Source organism: Lycium barbarum, chromosome 2 (genome assembly GCF_019175385.1).
Source record: "Lycium barbarum isolate Lr01 chromosome 2, ASM1917538v2, whole genome shotgun sequence".
Lineage (NCBI taxonomy): Eukaryota > Viridiplantae > Streptophyta > Magnoliopsida > Solanales > Solanaceae > Lycium > Lycium barbarum.
In genome coordinates, this window is record NC_083338.1 from 132,395,769 (window position 1) to 132,415,350 (window position 19,582).

Sequence of the window (19,582 nt, forward strand, 5' to 3'; positions counted from 1 at the left end):
CGGACCAGCATAGCCCATATACCTTGCCAGGGTATAAGGTGGTAACGTACCTGATGGATCCATTCAGTGTAAAATTAAGGTATCGTCTTATCTAGGCGGAGCGATCCTTGTCCTACGGTGGCTACGTAGTTTCAGGCTATCTGAGCTTTCTCGGTAATTTGTGCAACTCCCAAAAACATTAACATAATATAGTTGGCTAAGAAGCCCATGATTTTCGTGAATTAACTTGTACTTGTCTTGTAATAATGATTTCACGAAATAACTTGTAAACATGGTTTCATGAAATAACTTGTAAACATATTCTTGATTCATGAGTAATAACAATAGTTCATAATCATATATTTGTAATTGACTTGAAAACATGCTTGTAACTTGCAAAATAAAATCATACAGTTTCATATGAACATAATGAGAACACATGAGGAAGAATTCACGATTCATGGATTAAGCTAGGATTCCTAATATCCGTAATGGAAGATTAGGATTACAATAACGAACATAGATACAAAATTCATGTACATACATACATAATTACGGGCTACCAATATGTTGGGTTTAATGCCCTAGGATTTGAACTTCATAGATTTTACGAAACGGATCATGGGGAAGAGCGTAGAGATTCCCACATGTGGATGGAAGTTCTACATACCTTAACTTTCCGCTTTTGAGCGTATCACAATGTCCTTCAATCCCTTCAACTTCAATCTATAGCAATACAGGTCATAGGGATTCTATATTAGCAACAATATCCATGCTTTGTTCATCTAAGCATTTTATCAAACACTTGGTGGGCATGAAGCTCTATAACCCTCATTAATGGTGTTTTCTTCACCCAATCCCCATTCTATTACTTCTAGCTACTTCTACAATCTCAATTAGATGTAATTAACATCATTCTTCATCACCCATATGAATACAATAATCCCAAGTCAACAATCCAACAACTCTAGCATAGTTCATATAATTCTCTTCATCAAACCCAATTATTATTCTCCCAAGAATTCATCAATCCACAACTATAAATGATTAGGGAGTAGAAACATTACCTTTTATGAGTAGTCACCACGAAATCAACATCCCCAAGTTCGATTTTTAGCTTAGAATGACGGCAACAACTTGTACTACACTTTATCCTTCACGAGCCTCGGGATTCGGGGCCTTCAACTTGGTTGATTCTCTACTTTATCTCTCTAATTCTCCTCTCTCTCCCTTTCTCTCTCTAAAATATGAAAATATGGAGGAAATGGGGCTGCTAGGGTTAACATTTCCCTTAAATACCAAGGGGAAATGGGTTTGACCCAACTTGAAATCGGGTTGGGATCTTTCTGTCTTAAAACGTCCATATCTCCCTATCTCGATGTCACCTGTGGGCCCACTACCTATGGTTGGAAAGGTAGTTCAATTATCTACAACTTTCGTTCTTTGAGTTTTCCCAAATTCCCAATTTATGATAGGGTTATGGCCTCCCGAAGTCAGGCGACCCGAAATGTACTTACAGACCAAGATACGCCCCATGTTACGGTCCCGTAACACGAAGTACGGACCGTAACTTGGGACCGTACCTTGGTGAAAATTTCCAGTGAAGTTCTGGAAATTTTTGGGACGTTACGGTCCACTGTTACGGTCCCGTAACACGTGTTACGGTCCGTAACGTCCACCGTAACACAGGTGGAATTTCCAGCGAGATAGGCTTCAGTAAAATGGACATAACTCTTTGCACAGATGTCCGTTTGACCCCCGTAAGATACCTTTGGAAAGATATTTCAAAGGGATACAACTTTCATCGAGGAAGTTTTCTCAAATTCCCAACGTATTTTCACGAAATTTGACTGGAAGGCAGACGTATCAAAACTTAGCCGATTCTATAGGATTTCAAGTGTCTTACTATTAGCCATATTGAGACGATCATATCTCCTTGCTCCGATCTCTGATTGGCTTGGTCCTTATATCGTTAGAAAGGTATTTCTACATACTACAACTTCATTGATAGTACCTTCCAAAATTCCAAACCGATCAAGGAGTTATCGCTTTCCGAAATAGGCCTATCAACCATTTTCGCAAAACGTTCAAACCTTCAATGTTTCAACTAGAACTCTAATGATATGAGCTTAGACTCAGTTCCAAGATGCGGGGTGTTACAAAAGCAGAAGAAAAGGTAAATCAGAGAGACCTTCTGCTAGCCCAAGATCGTTAACTAAGATTGAAAGATTCAACTAAAGAAGAGGAAACTTTGGAAAGGAAGTGTTTACTTGAATTGCTTTTAAGTGAGTTGTGTTGGGTTAACTTGGCTTGATTACAAATGTTCAAGGTCACCCCTATATATACTTGTCTAGGGATGGTTCTAGATATTATTCTAGATAAATCCATAAGAAAAATCTAGTTACTCTTATCTCCTACCACTATTCTAGACTATCATGATATTATTCTACATACAAAAGGATTTAGATAATTCTACCCTCAACTACAAATACCTAAGTGTCTAGAATTTCTAGACATTTCCTCAGTATATATATCAAAGATATTATAATATAACTTTCTAAAAACTCTTCTAAATATCTATGATATTTATTCTTCTAAAAAATTAACTTTAATATTTCACATTACCATGACGCAGTTTACTTTAGATTGCTTTAGATTTAAAGGCTGAAACTACATACGTTCAGTTCCTTTATGTATTAGCTAGTCTTTGTTTTCCAGTCCTACTATGTATGTAGTTGCTTTCCCTTTCTACTATGTAATAGTCTGCTTTCAATGTTGCAATATATATATATGCTTCGGTTAGCAAAACAAAAAATCCAAGACTGTAGTACGATACATACCAGTCCTTGTTCTCAATGCTCAATGTGCACTGACTTAGTTATGAGACTGATTTGATTTAGAGTATCGGCAGCATAAGATTTTTAATCTCTTGGACTGCATCAGTAATTTTCCAAGGGATAGGCCATAGTTAGAGATGCAATTCTGAAGCAAAAGCGAGTCGGTCTCTGCTACATCACTTGAGACCAAATCATAGAGCATAGGCCTCGCCCTGGCCTAACTTAATGGGGTTGATCCTTTACTGTTTAGTTTGACAAACAACAATGGAGGTCTAATCCATTTGACCATCAAGCTGTTGCTGTTAGAATATTCACATATTCTGCACAAGTTTTCCCAGTTTATATTCCCTTCCAAATTGATGAAATGAACCATAACAAGTTGAGCAATATTTAAAGTGGTTAAAGCTGTAAATCTTGCCAGGGATAGGCTCTGTATATCAAATTTGGTGCTACATCTAGATCTCCATAATTCCCAAATCATAACAGGAGGCATAACCTTGAAAATATAAGCACATGCAGAGTTCATAGCATGATTCCATATATTAGCAATGTGATTTCTCAAAGGAACACCTCTAAAAGAGATGCCAAATCTTCCTGCATAAACTTCCCATACAGACTGGGCAAACTGGCCACTGTTAAAGAGATGCTCTATGGTTTCCTCTTTAAATTTGGTTGTTGGTTTGTGCTAGAGGTGGCAAACGGGCCGTTTGAGCTAAAGTTGGGCAGGTCAAGATGAGCTGAACCTATATATGGTTCAAAGCCCAACCCTGCCCAAAGCTTGTTTGAGCTAAGATGAGCTGCATCAAAATGAGCTAAATGAAAGGTCATAACCTAACCCGCCCTAACTTAACCCATCTTTTCAACATTTTGAGAAACTAAAAATATCGATATTCTTTGATTGCAAATATTCTCTCTCTCATGCTTTTCTAAATAAACAGTGTTTTGAAAAAATCAACTTTAAATACTTTTTGGATATTAAAAAAAAAAAACTTAAACGTATGCTTTTACTTCAAAATTATAAAGATATTCACGGTAAATATTTCCTCATAAGTAGGGGTGGTCGTTCGGTATTCGGTTCGGTGTTTTCAAAATTCGGTAATTGAAAGTAGATATCAAATACTGCATCGAAAAAGTTCATTTCGGTTCGGTTCGGTAGATCAAACTTTGATTCGGTAAATTTCGGTATGGTATTCGGGATTTGCCATTTAAGAGAGCAACTATTAATAATAAAGCATCATTTACTTCAGAAGACATGACTGCAAACTCAAGGCAATTAATTAGTACTACAGTACTGGTTTAGTTACTGTGCGAAGAGAACAAGTATATGTTGCTACTCTTGTAATTTTAAATTTGATCAGACACAAACAAAATGATAGTTCCAAACTAGCTTAATAAACATAAGTTAGAGCTACAGTGATTAACATTTTTTCATACGTATATCAGTAATAAAATTAAATGGGTATTGTATGCTATCTAGTTTTGTAAGGCTAACACCATAGTTGAGGTGAACTTAAAATATTGTCTTGCCTGGGCAGAGTATGGAGTGAAGTACATAATTTCATATGGTATAGAAAAGGCCAGTCATTCAATAATTCTTAGAATTCAGTCTCGAAGTGCTTACGATCCAACACTAATTCACACGGAGCAGATCCAAAAATATTTTTTTCAAAAAAATAAAAAAAAAAACATTTTTAAAAATAAAAATAATTAAAAAAATAAATTTAACTAATAATTAAAAAAGAAGTTAATCATGTTTTATAGCGTTTATATATATATATTCATGGAGGACAATTGATGGGTCAGTTTGGGTTCAATTGATGGGTCAATTTGGGCTGATGATTTATGATGGGTAACTTGGGCTAGTTTTGCTACCCCTAGCATTGTGCCCAAACAGCAGCTGTACTTTGAAACCAAATTAATGCCAATTTTTTTAATTCTGACATCAGATGCAATCTTTTCGTGGACTGCTCTCCACGTAATAATAGACATCTTTAAAAATAGCTGCCTTACAAAGAAAACAATAAAGAAAGAAAAACAGACTGCTCACAAGATTGGGTGTCAGTTCAATAAAAAACACAGGTCACTGTGACATAAAATGAAGCATTCAATTGAAGTATTAAAGTTGTCAAATCACTCTTAGAAGCACTTCCGATTGACAATTGCTGGACCGGATTCATCATACTCACCCTTCATTATCCACATCTGCATGGGATGTAGATATTAGTGCTGAATCCCTTGAGCTTAAAAGAGTTAACAAGAAGATATTCATAGTTAGAACCAATCATTCCAGACTTAGACTAGACAGATTGATTTATTGATCAGTCAAATAAAGCAAAGAGAAACTAACATTCTTGAAACTACTGAGGGAAGCTAGAATTGATCCTCCTATCCAGGTGCTGTATTTCCTCTCAGGTGGTGCAATCACCTCGATCTTCGTGCTGCTTGGAGCAAGAGCAGTGATTTCCTTGCTCATACGTTCTGCTATGCCAGGAAACATTGTTGAGCCACCAGTAAGAACAATGTTTGCGAATAAATCTTTCCTAATATCAACATCGCATCTCATGATTGAGTTGTAGGCCTTTACGTGAATTCCTGTCGCTTCCATTCCAGCCAATGATGGCTGGAATAGGACTTCAGGGCAACGAAACCACTCAGCACCAATATTAATGATTTCTCCATCAGGAAGCTCGTAGCCCTTCTCAAATGATTTTGGGAAGCTTTTTGCCTTGTCAATCTCCTGTTCAAAATCCAGTGCAACATAAGCAATCTTCTCCTTCATATGACGAAACATATCTGTTTCATAAGCACGCGTAAAACTCAAACAACCACTCTCGAAGACAATTTTCGTGAGATACTCTGTAAGATCACGACCACCAAGAACTAACTGTGAGATAGCATTGGGAAGTGCATGCCCCTCATAGATGGGGACAGTGTGGGTCACACCATCACCGGCATCAAGCACAATACCTAGTTGAAAAACAACAAACGAAATTAGTGTGACTGAATAAAACAGTAGGTAACCAGCATATACTGGCATTCCAATCTGCTTCTTACCAGTTGTACGACCACTACTATACAGAGAAAGAACGGCCTGGATTGCAAGATACATGGCTGGAACATTGAATGTCTCAAACATGATTTCGGTCATTTTCTCTCGGTTTGCTTTGGGGTTAAGTGGCGTTTCAGTCAGAAGAACGGGATGCTCCTCTGGAGCAACACGGAGTTCCTCGCAAAATGTGCAATGCCATATTGTCTCCATATCATCCCAGTTTCTTACTATGCCATGTTCAATGGGATATCTCAATGTCAAAATACCTCTTTTAGACTGAGCTTCATCACCAATATAGGCATCTTTTTGTCCCATTCTAAACATGACGCCTGTGTGACGAGGACGGCCAATTATACTTGGGAAAACAGTCCTTGGAGCATCATCCCCAGCAAAGCCAGCCTAAAGAAACAAACGATGCAGCTATTATTCATTAGTAGGTCAGATAGGGAGCAACACAATGAGCTGAAATTGCAAATGGATTGTTCAAACTAACCATGGATTGTCCAGTTCCGTTGTGGATAACAAGTGGTTGAGTATTATTCCGATTATCCATCCTGTAAGGACTTCAAATATTTATTTTATAAACATGATTTAGGCGAGACGTCACATGTAAAAATACAGTGTCAAACTGAAAATTGTTCATAAAATCAGCTCAGTCAGTGAGAAATAACTTCCTTTATATATAGTTTGATTCTCTTCTCTATCTGCCTTGAAGCTCAAGGTGAGATACACTTTCATATTGCCAGCAGAAATCACCAGCTATTAACACATGAACCTCCCTCGTGTCGTTTAAGGCAGAGGAAACAACGAGAGCAAACGAAAGAGTAATTTCCTGAAACCTTAATTTTCCTTCCTCCAATGAAAGAAAGAGCAAAATACTGAATATTAGCTGGTACGTAGAATTTAACATGTGCTCAGGGAAGACACTTATGTGGATAATCTGAACCAAATTGGTTAAAGCATTCCATATTGTAAGTTTGTAACGGTCTCGGGAAAAAATCCATAGAATGTTTCTTTTTCTTTTTTCTTTTAGTATTTTCTTATCAAGATGATATAATTGACTTATTCCGAAAAAAACATGCTCAACAAAATTTGGATCAGAAACATATGCAATCATCAAACCAATGTCAGGCTGTATCTAAAATTAAAAGTACTCGAAAACCAAAATATAGTTAACCAGTTACAATCACAAATATATGGGCAACCAATAACAAATGCAAAAGCTCATAAATACAAGTGAAACAGCAGACCAATGAAATTTGATAGATCGTCAAACAGATTGAAGGTTACTGCTTACGTACCTTGATGGAAACAAAATCTTGGTACTGTGTTAAAAAAAAAAAAAAAAAGACTCAAGTTTTTAATCAAAATTATTATTATTGTTACAATTTTATTGGATGTTCCCGGAGGGACTATTATTGTTCCTATTGGACCAATTCTTTGTTTCTATTTTTATTTTTTCTTTTCCTTTGAATGCCAAACCAAATATTTTGTTATATATGTCCCTTTAATGTTTCCTTTTCAAAAAATATGCTCTAATTTTTTTCTTTTCCTTTTGAATGCCAAACAAAATCTTTTGTTATATTTCCCTTTAATGTTTCCTTTTCAAAAAAATCTTGCGTGTTGAACATATTTTTCAGCAACAAGGTAGGGACATTACAACAACAACATATCCAAGGTAATCCTTTAAGTGCGGTCTGGGAGGTAGAGTGTATGTAGACCTTACCTCTACGGCCTCTCTTGAATCATTTTTCATTTTAACATAAACTATGATTTCAAACCAGAAACATTACCAATTTCTTTTTTGGTTTTGACGTTCTCAACAATAAACACTTATCCCTCTATTAGAATAAAAATTAGTTAAAAGAATTACTCCCTTGGTCCAATTTAAGTGTCTTAATTTAACTGGACATAAAGATTGAGGAATAAAAAGAGAGTTTTTGAATCTTATGATTCTATGTGAGCAATGTACTAAAATGTCCTTTGAGTCTTATGGTTTTAAACTTATCATGTATGATGATTGAATTGTCAACCTACTAAATATAGAAAAAATACTCTTTTTTTGACTGACTAAAAAGAAAAATAAGACACTTAAATTGGGATGGAGGAAGTATATTTGATTGTTGAGAGAAACTATCCCAAAATCCTCATATTGCATTGAGGTAAGTCCCCTATCACTATTTTGGGATTATATATGTGATGTTAGCGTGATTTAGCTTTCAAATTTGAGATTTAATTGTAGAAATTCATATATTTAGTCGGAATATCAAAAAGATGAATTGGATTAGTTAAAACAGGTGTATGTATCGAATTCGTTTCTTTGACTAAGTTTTGATTTTGACTTTGACCAAAACTCAAGTTCGGGTAATGAGTTGGTGGATTATACACCGCTGAATTATATTTCTCACAAATTGGCAATTTCTGGTCGTGTATAGATAGTGTAGTAGAACTATCTATCTAAGATTTGAAATAAGTGTAGACCTTACCCTTAAAATGCTACTTTGGTCAACTTTTGTTTAGTATAATTAGCACGAATGCTTTGAAAACTAGTTTAGATATCATGTATATGAGGGGACGAGCGTATACCTCGGGTGAATGTAGTTCTGAAAACTATTTAGCTTTCAGATTATTTTTTTTTATGCACAGGGACCACAATATACGATTGATACATGCTTTTTGCATTTTGAGACTAAGAACAACATTTTTTTTGTTGACATTAAAATTATTGATTGCTTTCAACCTTTACGTATAATTCCATTGAGGCTTTATGTGTGTGTATATATAGAAAATAGGTTGATCCTTTAAGTATAAGGCGCCCATATGGCATTTACATTGCTGCCCAGCCAAATCAGTTTTCGTACACTTTAGACGTCAATAATATATAGAACCAAAAACGGAATATCTGGAAGATGGAGCATGCATACAATTTGCAGAATTTCAAACCAATGTTTTTTCTCAAAAAGAACACTAGCTTTCAATTGGCTGAGGAGAAAAGTTACTGAACTAATACTAACTTAAATAATTTTTCAATTACACTAGATATGTTTTTGTTGTATAATTTTCTCGATAACCGCAATATCCTTGAGGTCAGCTATCAGATAATTCGGAGCTCGGTGTAATGAGTCTGCCCCTCCACTTATCGATATATTTTCTTGTTCAACAAAGGAAAGCTAATCGGTATTCAACACAACTAAAAAGTCTTCCATATACAAAATAGAACAGAACTGCCCTTAACCCCAAAAGCAATAGAACAGAAGCGTTAGTCACGGACAATCCACCAGTTAAATTACAACGAAAATAACAAAGTCTCGCCAAGCAAGAATAGCAAAAGACCGCTTATAGGAGTGGTATCACTTCAAAAAGGTCTTTGTGACTTAGAATGAATCATTTCATTTGAAGGAGGCTAGGACACATATCCTAACCCCAACGGCGGAGTTAAATAAAAGAAAAAAAGAAGCATTCGTTTGAAGGAATTTAACTAAAGATGATATTAAATTCTCACCAAGTCTAGAGACACTTCCTGTGGACAGTTGAGGGACCAAATTCATCATATTCCCTATTTGTTATACACATCTGCATGGGACTTAGATATTAGCAGCTAATTAACTCCATTGGGCTTAAAAGAGTTAACATTAATTGATTGATCAGTGAAATAAAGCAAAAAGAAACTAACTTGCTCGAAGTTACAGAGGGAAGCTAGAATTGATCCTCCTATCCAGACGCTATACTTCCTCTCAGGTGGTGCAATCACCTTGATCCTCGTGCTGCTTGGAGCAAGAGCAGTGATTTCCTTGCTCATACGATCTGTTATGCCTGGAATCATAGTTGAGCCACCACTAAGCACAATGTTTGAAAATAAATCTTTCCTAATATCAACATCGCATCTCAAGAGTGAATTGTAGGTTTTTTCATGAATTCCTGTTGCATCCATTCCAACCAATGATGGCTGGAAGAGGATCTCAGGACAGCAGAACCTCTCAGCACCAATATTAATGAATTTTCCATCAGGAAGTTGATAGCCCTTCTCAACTGATTTTGAGCAATTTTTTGCCTTCTCAATCTCCTGTTCAAAATCCATTGCAACATAAGCAATCTTCTTCTTCATATGATGAAAAAAATCTCTACCAGCAGCAAAGGTAAATATATAACCACTCTCCCAAAAAATCTTCGTCAGATAATCTGTAATATCACGACCAGCAAGATCTAACCGTGAGATTGCATGGGGAAGTGCATGTCCTTCATAGATTGGGACAGTGTGGCTCACACCATCACCAGAATCAACCACAATACCTTGTTAAGAAAAAAACAAACGAAATTAGTGATTAATCAAATAATAGAGAACTAGAATATGTTAGTGTTACATCTGCCGCTTACCAGTTGTACGACCATTGGCATACAGAGAAAGAACAGCCTGGATTGCAACATACATGGCTGGCACATTGAATGTCTCAAACATGATTTGAGTCATTTTCTCTCTATATGCCTTGTGGTTAAGTGGTGCCTCAGTCAGAAGAACGGGATGCTCTTCCGGAGCAACACGGAGCTCATGGTAGAACGTGTAATGCCAGATTTTCTCCATATCATCCCAGTTGCTTACTATGCCAAATTCAATGGGATATTTCAGACTCAAAATATCTCTTTTAGACTTAGCTTCATCACCAACATAGGCACCTCTTTGTCCCATCCCAACCATGACGCCAGTGTGACGAGGACGACCAACTATGCTTGGGAAAATAGCCCTTGGAGAATCATCCCCAGCAAAACCGGCCTAAAGAAACAAACAACGTAACACAGTTACTCCATTATTCATTAGTAGCTCACATAGGGAGCAATACAGTTAGCACCACCCATGGAGCTGAAATTGCAAGCAGTTTTTTTCTAACTAACCTTGCCCATTCCAGTTCCGATATCAATAACAAGTGGTCGAATATCATTCCCATCAGCCATCTCATAAGACTTCAAATATTTATCTGCAAGTACAATTTAGGTGAGGCATTACTGGTACTAATACAGAGTCAACGTCAAAATTGTTCATAAAATCAGCTCAGTATCTGAGAAATTTCTTCCCCTTATATTGTTTGATTCTCTTTTTTATCTGCCTTCAAGCTCAAGGTGAGATAGCATTTCATTTTTCTAGCAGAAGTCACCAGCTATTAGCAAATGAACCTACCCTTTCTCGTTAAAGCCACAGAAAACAACATAGTGAAAACTAGTAGGGGATTCATGCAAAAACCTGCAAAGGGAAGGAGTAACAAAGACCAATTGGTGCAGTGGGAGTTCATTCAGGTAATTTGAAGATATGTCACTCATGTTAAAAACCCAAACATGGATTTTCAGAAAGAAATCCTAATTCTCCTTGCTTGCCGGCAAAGAAAGAGCAATTAAACGCTGAAAAATAGGTAGCTAGTAGTATTTCCAGAATAACATGTCCCTACTCTGGACCAAGATGTATTACTGCACTTTTCACCATCACACAACTTAGCTTTATGATACGCTAAAGCCGAATAAAATTCCCACTCACATAGAATGGCCATGTAAGAGTCACTAAACTTAAGAAAACATGAATAACACGCGCAAAGTTGCCACATGCGAGATGCTATATGTAGTATTACGAAGTAATTTGCAATCTCTGAGACATCATTTAGGTAAATGAGTTTTTAATAGTAAGTTATTAGTTTTTACAAGAAGAACGATTGTATCAGGTTTCTCGTGAAGAAAATGTTACTAACTCGACTGTTTACTTCCCTAGCTCACACTTCTTTTGTTCATCTTGCATTCAAGTTCCCACTTTTACATAGCACATAGAACCAAATGTAGCATATGTTGAATCAAGAACTTACCAAGCAACACAAAAAGTTACTTTGTACAAATATATCACATATGTAAACCAGTTGACCACTCGATTTACACGAGCAAAGCTCAATCAAGACCCAAAATAAATAAAAAATTATCTCTCTCCCAATTTTGTGGTTACTGTGTATAATGATTCGGGAAGTCCCACGTAGGAGGTAAGAGGCAGGGAAAAGTTCACAGCAACATCAAATAAACTAGTTTTATTGAAGAAACGAGAAAATAGTATCTGATTAATCCATTTATCTCGACGACTGTCCCCTAAAATCTAACGAATAACTCCCTTGGCAATCAATTATCCCATCAGTCTTTGGCTTTTCTCTTGTATAATAACGTGCCTCGATCAATCCACTAATTTGTAAATAAAATTTAATATGCCCTACTTGAAGACACTTTTAACGTCTGTTTGGATTGACTTATTTTAGATGTTTTTAAACCAAAATAGCTTTAATCATAATGTCCCGGTAAAATAAAAAAGTGCTTTTAAACACTTGTTTTTAAGCCAAATTAACAAAAATAAGGCATATAAGCCATAAGTTATAAGCCCATCCAAACAGGCTCTAATCTGAACCAATTGTCAATTTGGGTACACGAAGCATTCCATATGGTCAGAATTAAAGGTCTCATCTTCCTTCATTTGGCGTGCTTGTTAAACAGTGACGTGAAATTAAACAATCAATAGTATATTCTTATCTGTAAACAAATTTTCATGATTAAAGATGAAAAACACAATCTCTTATAAACGGAACATTTGGGTCAGAACCACATGTAATGATCAGTGTGAAACTGAATGTAGCAACAAATAGTTGAGCAACCAATAACAATAGCCAAACATATAAACCAATTGAAGCTTACCTTGATGTAATCCTACCGATTATTGCTGCCTATTGAGAGACTTTTTCTAGTAAACAGAAAGAGCTGTAAAACTGGTAAAAAGAAAAAATAAGTGTTGCATATATTATATGCATATAATCGGTCATTGTACCCAAAAAAAATAAAAAAAAATAAAAAAATAAAAATTAGTTTCATTACATAAGCGTTATTTTCTAGGTGTTCATTTTATCTGGCTTCTAGTTTGATGCTATTCAGCGGACATGATTATTGGCTAGAACTTATAAATATTATGATGCGCTAGTCTTTAGTTTTGCCTTTCAAATGAGCTAGTCTTTAATTTTTACCCTTTAAATTGAACTTATTTCTAGGGGCATAAATTCTTTAAGGGTGCGGGACATAACTTGTGGATATTATGATGCGAAAAATGTAAACTTATATTCGGCAAAAGAATTGTTTGTCTTGAGGGGCACAAATTTAAAGACCAGCCCAAAATTTGGGATTGCCTTCTTCAGTAAACATTGGTTACATTGCCTTATGTTATGTGTTTCAGTAATCGATTTATGGATGAGTGCTCATGGAGTAATTGGTCTGTTATTCACTGACCCCGAGAAACAAATGACTAATCATTTGTTTTCGGAAGAAATTGAAGAATTTCTTGGGAATCTTATTAAATAAAAGACTTTTCTGACCTATTTTACAATAAAATGTATCTTTTTCGAGTCCCATTTTTGTTAATCTAAATATTGTGGTGTTTTCCAATTTATATGTTCATTTTGTATTTCATTTGACTATTTAGTCTCAATCAAAAAGTTAGAATTAAGTAGTCACTGTAAATGTTTTGCTTTTATCCTATAACAAAAATCCGGATATAGTCAGATTTACCAGGTGGGAAACCAAAAAAAAAAAGAAAAAAAAATGGAGGATAGAAAATTCGTTTTCTTTTTATCTCATTGTACTTTCCCTTCTCATCTATTCCCTTTTTCCTTATATTTTAGACATTTGAGTAAACAAGTCAACAGATAGAACAACCTTAATAATTATCTGGAAGTTATGAGTGAGAATGCATTGTATTTTGCACCATTTCAAACCATTGGATTTCTCAAAGCAGATACCCTCGTCTTTTTAATTTGATGAGGAGACAAGTTATCAAATAAACTACAATAAAAAATATATAAAATAACAGTTCCAATATAGAGTAACAAAAAATTAAAATTAGGTTAAAACGGACAAAAAGGAAAAAGTAAATAAGCAAAAAAATCATGCATAAACCTTAACTGGAAAGAGAGCTTGCTTCTTGTTAGCTCTTTGTACAGTAATGTTACAGTTATATGACTATTTTTATAAAGAAAAGCTTGTCTGCAATATTCATAAAGATCACCTACAACAATAGAAAGGTATGAACCAAAGGCATCTGCTTGCAAACCGATAACAAACGGGTATAACATCTTCAAAGCAAGATAAAAATCCAATCGAACCTGAGTATTTTCTTGTAAATATCGTTCAATAAAGAAAAGCTAATACACATTCCACACTACCGAAAAGTCTGATTACATGAGAAAAGAAAACATAACCAGCTGCTCTTAACCAGAAAAACAACAGAATATAAGTTTTAGTCATCGGCGATCCACCAGTTTCCTGCTTAATAGGTAAATTACAAAGAAAAGAATAAATTAATCCAAGCCGAGCAAGAATAGCATGTTTAAACGGACTGCTCATAGCATTGGGTATTACTTCAAAAGAGAAACAGGTCAGTCTGACTTAAGTGAAGCATTCATTTGATAGAACTAAACTTAAAGAGTTCTCACCAAGCTTAGAGACACTTCCTGTGGACAATTGAGGGACCATATTCATCAAACTCGCCCTTCGTTATACACATCTGCATGGGACGTAGATATAAGTGTTAAATCCCTTGAGCTTAAAAGAGATAACCAGAAGACTTTCATAGTTAAAACAAATTATTTGGGATTGACGTAGTTGAATGATTGATTGATCAGTGAAATAAAATAAACTAACTTCTTTGAAAGTACTGAGAGAAGCGAGAATTGATCCTCCTATCCAGGTGCTGTACTTCCGCTCAGGTGGGGAAATCACCTTGATCTTCATGTGGCTTGGAGCAAGAGTAGTGATTTCCTTTCTCATACGTTCTGCTATGCCAGGAAACATTGTTGAGCCACCACTAAGCACAATGTTTGAAAATAAATCATTTCTAATATCAGCATTGCATCTCATGATTGAGTCGTAGGCTTTTACGTGAATTCCTGTTGCTTTCATTCCAACCAATGATGGCTGGAAGAGGACTTCAGAGCAACGGAACCTCTCAGAATCAATTATAATCACATTTCCATCAGGAAGCTTGTAGCTCTTCTCAATTGAAGAACTATTTTTTGCATTCTCAAATCTCCTGTTCAAAATCCAGTGCAACATAAGCAACCCTCTCCTTCAGAAGACGAAAAAATTCTCTACCGACAGGATTGTTAAATACATAACAACCACTCTCCTGGAGAATCTTCAGGAGATATTCAGTAAGATCATGACCAGCAAGATTTAACCGCAAGATAGAATGGGGAAGTGCATGTCCTTCATAGATAGGGACAGTGTGGCTCACACCATCACCAGAATCAAGCACAATACCTTGTTGAGAAAACAGCAAACGAATTAGTGATACATTAAAACAATAATGAACCAGAATATGCTGGTATTCCATCCGCTGCTTACCAGTTTTACGACCACTGGCAAAGAGAGAAAGAACAGTCTGGATTGCGACATGCATGGCTGGCACATTGAATGTCTCAAACATGATTTGAGTCATTTTCTCTCGATTTGCCTTGGGGTTAAGTGGTGCCTCAGTGAGTAGAATAGGATGTTCCTCGGGAGCAACGCGGAGCTCACTATAAAATGTATGGTGCCAGATTTTCTCCATATCATCCCAGTTGTTTACTATACCATGCTCAATAGGACATTTCAACATCAAAGAACCCCTTTTAGACAGAGCTTCATCACCAACATAGGCATCTATTTGTCCCATTCCAACCATGACGCTATGATGAGGACGACCACTATACTTGGGAAAACAGCCCTTGGAGAATCATCCCCAGCAAAACCAGCCTAAAGAATCAAAAACCACAATATTATTCATTAGTAGGTCACATAGGGAGAAATACAGTAAGGATCTTAAATTGCGAACAATTTATTGTAACTAACCTGCTCATTCCTGTTCCATTGTCAAAAACAAGAGGTTGAATTTCCTCCCCATCAGTCATCTTGTAAGGACTTCAAATATTTATTTTGCAAGTATAATTTAGGTGAGACATTACTGGTACAAATAGAGAGAGTGAAAATTGTTCATAAAATCAGTTCTGTATGCGAGAAACTTCATCATTTCAATAGTTTAATTCTCTTTTTTCTTTAATCTTCCTTCAGGTGAGATGGATTCTCATTTTTCCAGTAGCAATCACAAACTATTAGCACATGAACCTCTCCTTTAGCCTTAAAGGCAGAGAAAACAACAGAGAACAGCACAAATGACAGAGTGAAAATGTAACGTAAAAGAATTATTACGAATTAGGATAGATTTATATGACCGACCTGGACCTTACACTCTTAGAAATCAAAATTTACAGGTTTATGAGCCTTCAACCAATCCTCACCTGATACCACATCACAACCTCCTACTTGATGATTCTCATGTAATTAGGGATGGAAAACGGTATAGTTGTAGGGAAAACCCGCGAAGACCCACCCCACCCCGCCAATGTGCTAGTTAAATCACTTAATCTAAAGGCTTCCTTTTTCCTATACAGTATGTGACTTTCCTGCAATTGTTCCAATCCACACATCGATAACAAACTCAAAAGTTAAATGTATTGATATTCATGATAGGTTCCCGCCAGTTAGCTCTACTTTTCTTTTGCATTGGTTCAACTAATTTTTCTTGTTGTCTTGCAAACTCTACAGCTTGACTCAATGACACTATTCTATGCAACCTAACAGCAAAATTAATTTCCTAATCCATCAATTAAACTGACAAGAAGTAATTCTCAAGTATTATAGCGTATAGACTTATTATTGTTCCATTAATACATTCCCAGGAATCTAGCCAAATATTCTAGATATTCCGTAGTAAATTCTCCCCAATTAACCACACGAGTCAATTGATAAGAATGAACCAGGCTTCAGCGGTTCCCGCCCAAGTGTAGAGTTGCAATAGAAAACTTCTGCGGAGGATCTGAAATGTGGCAAAATGTAGATTTCTTTCACATTTACGGTTCATCTGTTCTATCAACTGTCTCACAAGAAGATTAGTTTCCTCAATCTTCTTGTTCATTTCTGCAACTCGAGCATTGTTTTCTCCTATGTAACCTTGTAACTGATTCTCCAGCCTTTTGATTGACTCTTCAAATTGTCTTGATTGAGCACCTTTTGCCATGTTCTCAATCATAGGTGTCAGAATGAGACACTGGTACCCACTGTAATGTATAATGAGCTCCAAATCAACTATAAGGAAAGAAAAGAATGTCTCCGGCAGTGACTTTGATGCTGCGATGAAGATACAAAGCAGAATAGAGAGAATAAAACGATTAGAGAGAAATATGTCATATCAGCTTTCTCTATCCAAACTGCCATTTAAAATCCCTCCAACCCCCCCTCCTCCCACCACACACACACACACACACACACATCTTTTCCCTTCCATTTCGTTACAGAAAACAAGTAGGCGATCAACGGAAGGAATAGGTTAATTTGTGCCGTTAGAGTTCACTCAAGCAATTTGGAGATATTTAACATGATGGATTTTCCAAAATCCTAATTCTCCTTTCAGCTCAAGAAAAGAAAGAGCAAAATGCTGAAAATTAGCTAGCAGTATTTCCAATATACATGTCCCAACTCTAGACAAAGATATATCAGTGCACTTTTCACAATGGTACATGTTAGCTCCACAAATACTCTAAACCTGAAGCAAATTCACATTCATCAAGAAAGGCTGTATAAGAATCACCAGATATTTAAGAAAACATGAAAATGCGGGGTGTCAGACATTCAATGTGCTATATATGGCAATACTAAAAAATAATTTGCCATCTTTGAGACAACATTCAATAAATGAGTTCGAAATAATTAGTTAGATATAGTTTTTCACTTTTGGTAAATCAAAAGGTATTCTTTCACACTCGGCCAGAGAAGAGATTATAGAGGTTTTACAATAAAAAACAATCATATTAGGTTTCTTGCAAACTAAATAGGCGTTTGGCCATAAGAATTGTTCACTTTATTCCGGATTTTTTTTTTCACTTTTTTCACTTTTCAGCGTTTGGCCATAAGAATTCCCGAATATAACTTGAAGTTGTATTCCGGAATATCAAAAACTTGTTTTTCAAAATTTTTCACTCTTTTCACTTTTTTACAACTACGGTGCCGTTTGGCCATAAAAATTATTCACTTTTTTCCGGATTTTTTTTCACTTTTTTCCGGAATCAGCGTTTGGCCATGAAAATTCAAAAAACTCAAAAAAATTCACTTTTTTACAACTACATTTTACCAAAAACTACAACTTCAAAAACTATGGCCAAACACAACTCCAACTCTAACTCCAATTCCAAAATTTCAAAGAAAAGTGAATTTTTTTTGGTATTTATGGCCAAACGGCACCTACATTTCACCAAAAACTACAATTTCAAAACTATGGCCAAACAAAACTTCAACTCCAACTCCAACTCCAAAATTCCAAAAAAAGTGTTTTGTTTTTTTTTTTTTGGTATCTATGGACAAACGGGGCCTAAATTTTACTAGCACACTGTAGACTCTTTCACCAAATACATCATCCTACACTAATCTTGATAGCATACCTTTGGTAGTTTACTTCCCAAGCTCACTTTGCTCCCAAACTTGTTTTCTTTAACAAACTATCACACTTCTTTCATTCGCCTTGTGTTCAACTTGCCCACTTTTACATTCCATATAGATCCAAATGTCACACACCGAAGTACAAAACAGATAAATGATCTCTAATTTAAGAAAAGCCAATAGAATGACCGCTCCAAGACATCGCAAGACTGCAATTCTAGCAAAGGGTGATGAACTTAGTAATACAGAATGTTAAGCTCATGCCCAGCTATGATAATCACCATTCTGAAGCAATAGTGACCTTAAAGGTCTTCCCTTTGCTTTGTGGGGCAAAAAAAGAAGAAAGGGGTCTTGCTCTTTAAGTAGATGGTGTCATTTATTGGTGGATGCTAACCATGCTTAGATGCGGATCCAGGATTTAAACTTTATGAGTTCAACCTTTAACGTTTTTAGCATTAAATTCATCATAATATTAAAGTTATGGGTTCATATCTGCTATTTATTGTCATTTTAATGAATTTTTACACATAATTTATGTTCTGAATCGAAATATTGGTGTTTTTTTTTTTTTTTTATGAAGTAACTTGAAGAAAGTATTGGGTTTAAATGGACCTTGTACTACTATGCTACATCCGCCCCTGACCATGCTACCCACAAAACTGAATCAAGAACTTCCCAATTAACACAAAAAGTTACTATATGAAAATATATCATACATGTAGACTGGTTGGCTGGTTAATTTGCACGAGCAAAGCTAGATCAAGAGCCAAGAAGAAAATCATATAAGTTTCTTTCCCAGTTTTGTGGTTCATCCCCCATTTTATAAATTGTGGCAGAAAAGACTAATTCAACAAGGTATGGAAGAATTTCACACCAAAATAAAATAAACTGTTTTATAGAGCCGGCGAGAAATTTATCTTGAAATCCTTTGCTCGAAAACTATTCAGTGCCGAAGTTAGGATCTTCACGAAGGTTGTTCGAAAATATAAAGAAGTAAACAAACTGTTAGGATCGGTAACCCGGGCAATGAGAAATTTAGCCAAACAATATTATAATAACAATAACTAGACAATAGTTAGTTGATAACAACAGCAGGTAAAGAAAATAAATGAGGCACAAATTTAACATGGTTCGGTCAGTGTGACCTACATCCACAAGCGGAGAGGAGCAATTTCACTATATCAACAAGAAG

At 35.8% G+C, this 19,582-nt stretch overlaps 2 protein-coding genes and 1 pseudogene across 5 annotated transcripts; all 3 read right to left on the minus strand.

Moving 5' to 3' along the window:
- Positions 1-4,750: 4,750 nt before the first annotated feature.
- Positions 4,751-6,873, minus strand: LOC132627301 (actin-100-like). Its single transcript, XM_060342572.1, has 4 exons — positions 6,359-6,873; positions 5,871-6,264; positions 5,164-5,783; positions 4,751-5,018 (listed from the first exon to the last, which is right to left on the minus strand). Exons 1-4 carry the CDS (start codon positions 6,416-6,418, stop codon positions 4,953-4,955), a joined length of 1,140 nt encoding a protein of 379 aa, XP_060198555.1. The 5' UTR covers positions 6,419-6,873; the 3' UTR covers positions 4,751-4,952.
- Positions 6,874-8,687: 1,814 nt separating this feature from the next.
- Positions 8,688-12,795, minus strand: LOC132627302 (actin-104-like). Of its 4 annotated transcripts, XM_060342576.1 has the most exons (6): positions 12,571-12,715; positions 10,753-10,835; positions 10,240-10,633; positions 9,539-10,155; positions 9,368-9,438; positions 8,693-9,094 (listed from the first exon to the last, which is right to left on the minus strand). In XM_060342576.1, the coding sequence occupies exons 2-5, from the start codon at positions 10,810-10,812 to the stop codon at positions 9,373-9,375; spliced, it is 1,137 nt and encodes a 378-aa protein (XP_060198559.1). In that variant the 5' UTR covers positions 10,813-10,835; positions 12,571-12,715; the 3' UTR covers positions 8,693-9,094; positions 9,368-9,372. The 4 variants fall into 4 exon arrangements, with proteins under 4 accessions (XP_060198557.1, XP_060198556.1, XP_060198558.1 ...); XM_060342574.1 differs by adding an exon at positions 12,748-12,795 and having other exon boundaries at positions 8,688-10,155; positions 12,571-12,641; XM_060342575.1 differs by having other exon boundaries at positions 8,689-9,438.
- A 1,204-nt stretch (positions 12,796-13,999) lies between these two features.
- On the minus strand, positions 14,000-19,533 carry LOC132627303 (actin-104-like; annotated as a pseudogene).
- Between the last annotated feature and the right edge of the window lie 49 nt (positions 19,534-19,582).